The sequence below is a fragment of the Gordionus sp. m RMFG-2023 genome, chromosome 2 (genome assembly GCF_954871325.1).
Source record: "Gordionus sp. m RMFG-2023 chromosome 2, tfGorSpeb1-WG-v2, whole genome shotgun sequence".
NCBI lineage: Eukaryota > Metazoa > Nematomorpha > Gordioida > Chordodea > Parachordodidae > Gordionus > Gordionus sp. m RMFG-2023.
Window position 1 is genome coordinate 21,654,873 of NC_088776.1, and position 5,509 is coordinate 21,660,381.

Below are 5,509 nucleotides of genomic sequence, written 5' to 3' on the forward strand. Positions count from 1 at the left end.
ATAACAATTACGAAAATATTAGCTGTATAACAGGCAATGAGAAGATAAACTGGCTATAATAATAACGCAATAAATCGAACGAACCCAAATACCATTGGCACAGAACATATAAGATCTACAGGACATACAATATTTTGGCACACCGAACAACAAACAAGGAAGAGACTCTACATGCAAACTTAACATAAACTCTCAATACTTAACAAGATATAAGGGTTATTTTTTTGTTGCCTCACTAAATACCACTTAAGGACGCAGTTACATTTTTTTATATGACATTATTTTTTATTTCTTCCTTAACACTATTCTGCCGGAAACGGAACTAATACATCACCATTATTGTACTTCTTCCTTCTTCACTTTGCTAACAGGCTACATAGTGGTACCGTCCACTATAATAAAACGGGTAGACAACATGTATGGGATCTATATACTAGTGAAAATACATGATGAACGCTTCAACTCCTGGTGGGTGATGAAATTGCATGGCGTGGTAATGAATGAATGAGTGAATTACCACAATAGGTTTTTTATCAGCGTATTCATAATTTCATCATTTAATGCCATTTAAATCGGACGAATTTTTGAATAAAGTTGTTCTAGTAACTGGTATATATATTAGCATTAAAATTATACAATGAGTCAAAGGAGCTAGTTCAGGAATAGGAGCTGTGACAGCTATTTTATTTTCAAAATTGGGTGCAAAACTATCCCTCACGGGACGCAATATTATAAATCTAGAAAAAACATCACAGGATTGTGAAAATGTTTCCCATAATAAATATAAAGTTATTTTTAATACTATTCTTTTAACCTTGTTTTAGCCTATTATGTTTAAAGCAGAACTTACTCATGATAAAGATGTAGAAAATTTGGTTAAAGAAACTATTAAAACTTATTCTAAATTGGATATATTAGTAAATAATTAAAACATTTAATATTGAGATTATATATAAATTAGATCAATAATGCAGGAATATTAGAGACTGGCAGCATAGAGAACACCACACTTGAACAATATGATAGATTATTTAATATTAATGTGAGGTAGGTAATATATTGTATCTATCAGTAATTTATTTTAATAGATCTGTATATTACTTAACTATGCTTTCTGTTCCATATTTAATTGAATCAAAGGGTTCCATTGTTAATGTTTCTAGTGTAAATGGAATAAGAAGTGTAATAACGTCTATATAATTATTAAAACAATACTTCATAGTTTCCTGGTGTTCTTGCATATAATATGTCAAAGTCTGCCCTTGATCAATTTACAAGATGTATAGCATTGGAATTAGCATCAAAAAATGTTAGGGTAAATTCTGTTAATCCTGGTGTTACCTTGACAGAGTTGCAAAAAAGAGGTGGTTTACAAGAGGGGGAATACAACAATGTAAAATAAATATAATTTTATAAACGTCATATCTTATTAATTAAAGTTTTTAGAAAAAAGTAAAGGAACTCACCCAATGGGCCGTGTAGCAAATCCTATAGAAGTAGCTAATATAATAGCATTCTTAGCATCTGAAAATGCCTCATTTGTAACAGGAGTTAACATGCCTGTTGATGGTGGTAGAAGTGTTGCTGGCTTAAGATAATCATAACTTATACATTGATTTAAATTATTATTTTAATAAAATAAATTGTGCTCTAAAGATTTATTACACAAAAAATTTAATTAATTTCTTGTAGTATCCTATCAAATAATGAAAACAAAATTGTTTAAAGAGGTAACAATTTAACAGTACTCTATGTGTCACTGGATAATTCATATTATATTGATAACTTTGTAACCTGACTATTTGAATTTTGCACAATGAGAGAATATCTTTAGTAGGATCCATCAAGTCTAAAATTTTAGCCTCCTGTCACAAAGGTTATTATAAATGCTAATATTTTGGCAAATAATTTCATTTAAGGTTACCTGGAAATAAAAAAAACAATTATTTCATTTATAAATTGCAAAAACTAAAATCCCCTGGGTCCCAATTTAAATATTTTTATGAAAATATTAAATTTCTAAAAATTCTTATAATAAAACTCCTTAATCACTACTATAAAATTTATGAAAACTGGACGAGATCTGCAAAGGTACTTTGCCCTGCCTGGATATATTTTAAAATTAAAATATGTCCTGACCCTTGTACCCAGGCTTGGGGCTGGGTCTGAAGGTTTCTGAATAATATAAAATCCTTAATATGTACTATTGATAGAACTATAAAATGACCCCAGATTTTTATTTGTAGTATCATTTTTTAACTTATTTATATTTTTAAAAAACTTTTAATTTGAATTTTTGAATTAATATCTTAGGATCTATTGCTAGGAGGTGGAAATTTTGTATTTGACTGTTAATAATATTCTCTTAGTATGAATTTTTTTTCAAAATTAAAAGTGTTGGATTTGAGATCTGTAAAAGAGAAATTTTTTACAAAAGCAAATTTTGAAATTAAAAATCTACCATTGAGTATAACAATCTCTTCAAACAATATATCTATAGATATTTTTAACATTTTTATTAAATTGCAAAATGCTTCAATTGATGGTTGTCTTGTCATAATAATAATACATTTATAAGGATTAGTAAAATCATATTTAAATTGCTAATATTGTAAAATTGTTTTAATAAAGATATCTGCTTTGTTTAAAAAGCTATTAATTAACATTAGATTTGCACAATTTAAAATTGTGTTTTAGCAATAAAGTATCAAATTTATTATTTTAGGGTATAAGAGTGAACAGAGATGTATCATCATTTTGTCAATCACGGATCCAGGTTGCTACTACGTATTGACAGTAGGTAACCTCCCTATAGAAACCAAGCCTAAATATGCCTCTGCCAATTCATTTGTGATTTTTTTAAGATAGGAACAATATAATTTATTTGTTCATAAAAATTGGCAAAACCTGTAATATTTTCTATTTTATTTTCTTGTCCCTTTCAATAGAGATTTATATCTTTATTTTTTATAATTTAATTTTATTTCCTTTTTTTATATTTTAAATTTTCTCCCATTTTATTTGACTTTTGGAGTTATTTTATTAATTATTCTTTTTCTATTCTCTCCCTTTCTGGAGGTTATTTTAATTTTATCATTCTCTCCCTTTCCTTGTAGTAATTTTTTTTTATACATTCACCCTTTCTTTGGCGTTTTTTAAAATTATTTTCATTTTTTTTATATATATTTTAATTTTTTTAAATATACCAAGGCCAGACTTAAATTTTTTTTTTAAAAAAAATACCTAAGCCTGGCTCTATATTTTAAAACCAAATATATAATATATTTTAAAAAAATCAGGGCTATGCCTTAATATTTTTTTAAAAAGATATATAAAACCCGGGCCAGGTCAAAGAAAATTTTTTTAAAAAAAATCTTGGCTGTGCAAATGGTGACTCTGTTTGATACATATTCCTTTTCTGGTGTAACTTTAATTTTAATTATTTTCAATTTTTTTTCTCCCTTCTGGAGAAATTAATTATATCTCCCTTTCCTTCAGTAGATTATTTTAATTATTTTCCTTTTTCTGGATTAATCTTAATTATATCTCCTTTTCTTTTAAAGTTTACATATTTTTATTTTGTTTCTAGTATGATTGTACCCCAAAATCTAGAAAATATAGAAAGCCTTTCTCCAATAATCAAAAATAAATTTGACTGTTATCTAGAAAATGTAAAAAAAATTTGGAAAAATAATTATTTTCATAAAAATATTTGGCCAAAATCTAGAAAATATATAAAAATAATATTGTTGATAAAAACTTGCAATTTCTTAAAGAATGTAATTAGATAATTGAACAATTTTAATCAATAATTTACTTAGAATCCTGATTAATTTGCAGTTTAATGTTCTATATATAGACCTGTATGCCAAATAATTTAACAGCAGTGGTTTTTTAAAAAAAATTATCTATGTTTGCCATAGTGCAAATTTCGTCGCTGCTTAATGAATTGGCGATGGTGCCCTATTTATTTTAAATAATTTAATTTATAATTTAATGCATTACATTTTTTTATAAATTTGGGCACCCTTAGTTCTAACATTGCTATAATAGTTTAATTCTTAAATTATTTTCTGTCTCCTATTTAAATTTATGTATTTTTTCATTATCAGAAATAGACTAAGGAAATGCATTTTAAATCAGGTCAGAGTCACAAACAACACGTTATTTTCTATTGATTTTTATAAATATATAAAGCTAGTAATATAATAAATTATCAGATTTAGTTAATTATAATTGTCATGAATAAATAGTTTTATCAAGATTCATGAGACATAAAGAAGTATTTTAGGAATTATTTAAGAATATCTTAAGATTCAGAAATTATTAGGACTAGTGACTATAAAATATTCACAATTCCTAATACATAAATCCAAATATAAATTGATTATTATGAATCACTATAAGATAAATTTCTCGAAAAAGAAGTTTGTAAATAAATATACATTTTTTAAGCATTTAAAATTTGATAAAAATTTAAATTATATTTTAAAAAATAAATGATGGAAATATAGATTCGATGCACAAAAATAAAAATATGGTGTATTGAAAAAGGGGGGAAAATATAATTAAGAAGCATATTACAAATCTATAATATGATATTCAATCTTTGGATTGAAAAACATAATTTTATCAGTGGTATGTGTCAACTCCCTATATATATTTAGAATGGCCAATCAATTCAATTTATTTTCAGAGGTAGTAGTTCTCAGTAGTGTTGTTATACGGCACAATTTTATTCAATTTTTTTTAAACTATAAAATCAATATTTTATTCAGGAAAATATTGCACAAGCAAGAGGAATTTGCTCATGTGACAAAGGTTTAGAAATCCATTAAAGAAACCGCAAGGCTACGCCAGTATTTTCCTGGTGTTATATAATAGGAATTAATAAATTAAAATATATATTTTAGTTATTAAATAGTAATATGTTTAAATTTTATGTAACGCGCATTCATTAAATTAATTCTGTTACTTCTATTTTTAGTTTTGTTTTTCGTTTTATAACATAACCTTTTGATTTTATATTCTAATTAATAGTTGAAAAAAGATATATAAACGATAAGAAATATAAATAAAGTGAAATTTTTTTATTTTAAATCAAGTGTTCCAAGCGCTCTTTTTCACTGGCAAAAATATTGAGCTAGTCGTTTTTAAAAATCGGGAAAATCAAGTCATTTAACAACACTACTTCTCAGTTATGTTTTTATTTTTGTTAAAGAAGAGAATATCCTTTCATTAAAGTACCATGGGTAGAGTTGCCTAAATATCAATGACATATATGCATTGCTAAATGTATAATTTTGATATGTAGGAAATATTTTAAATGTTTGAAATAATAATGTAAAGCATCAGCATTTTTTGTAACATTACAGTTCTATCTGTCGATTTGTATACAGGCAGCGGCGTAGCTACGGGGGTGGTTTTCGGGTTTGGACCCCTCCCAGAGCAATTTTTTTTAGATTATACGTTCAAAAGACTTAATAGTGACTTTATATCAAATAAATAC

General features: G+C 25.9%; 1 protein-coding gene across 1 annotated transcript; it reads left to right on the forward strand.

Annotated features, from left to right (window-relative positions):
* Positions 1-455: 455 nt before the first annotated feature.
* LOC135925582 (3-oxoacyl-[acyl-carrier-protein] reductase FabG-like) lies at positions 456-1,655 on the forward strand. The gene is made up of 7 exons (XM_065460983.1): positions 456-609; positions 649-788; positions 825-917; positions 962-1,047; positions 1,089-1,182; positions 1,223-1,393; positions 1,440-1,655. Exons 1-7 carry the CDS (start codon positions 561-563, stop codon positions 1,596-1,598), a joined length of 792 nt encoding a protein of 263 aa, XP_065317055.1. The 5' UTR covers positions 456-560; the 3' UTR covers positions 1,599-1,655.
* Positions 1,656-5,509: the final 3,854 nt, after the last annotated feature.

Bases quoted from the DNA above. Each gene is read 5' to 3' on its own strand.
- LOC135925582 (XM_065460983.1), top strand. From the start codon at position 561: ATGCCATTTAAATCGGACGAATTTTTGAATAAAGTTGTTCTAGTAACT. The intron at 789-824 runs GTTATTTTTAAT...ACCTTGTTTTAG, and splicing joins TTTCCCATAATAAATATAAA to CCTATTATGTTTAAAGCAGA. The intron at 1,183-1,222 runs GTAATAACGTCT...AATACTTCATAG, and splicing joins GTGTAAATGGAATAAGAAGT to TTTCCTGGTGTTCTTGCATA.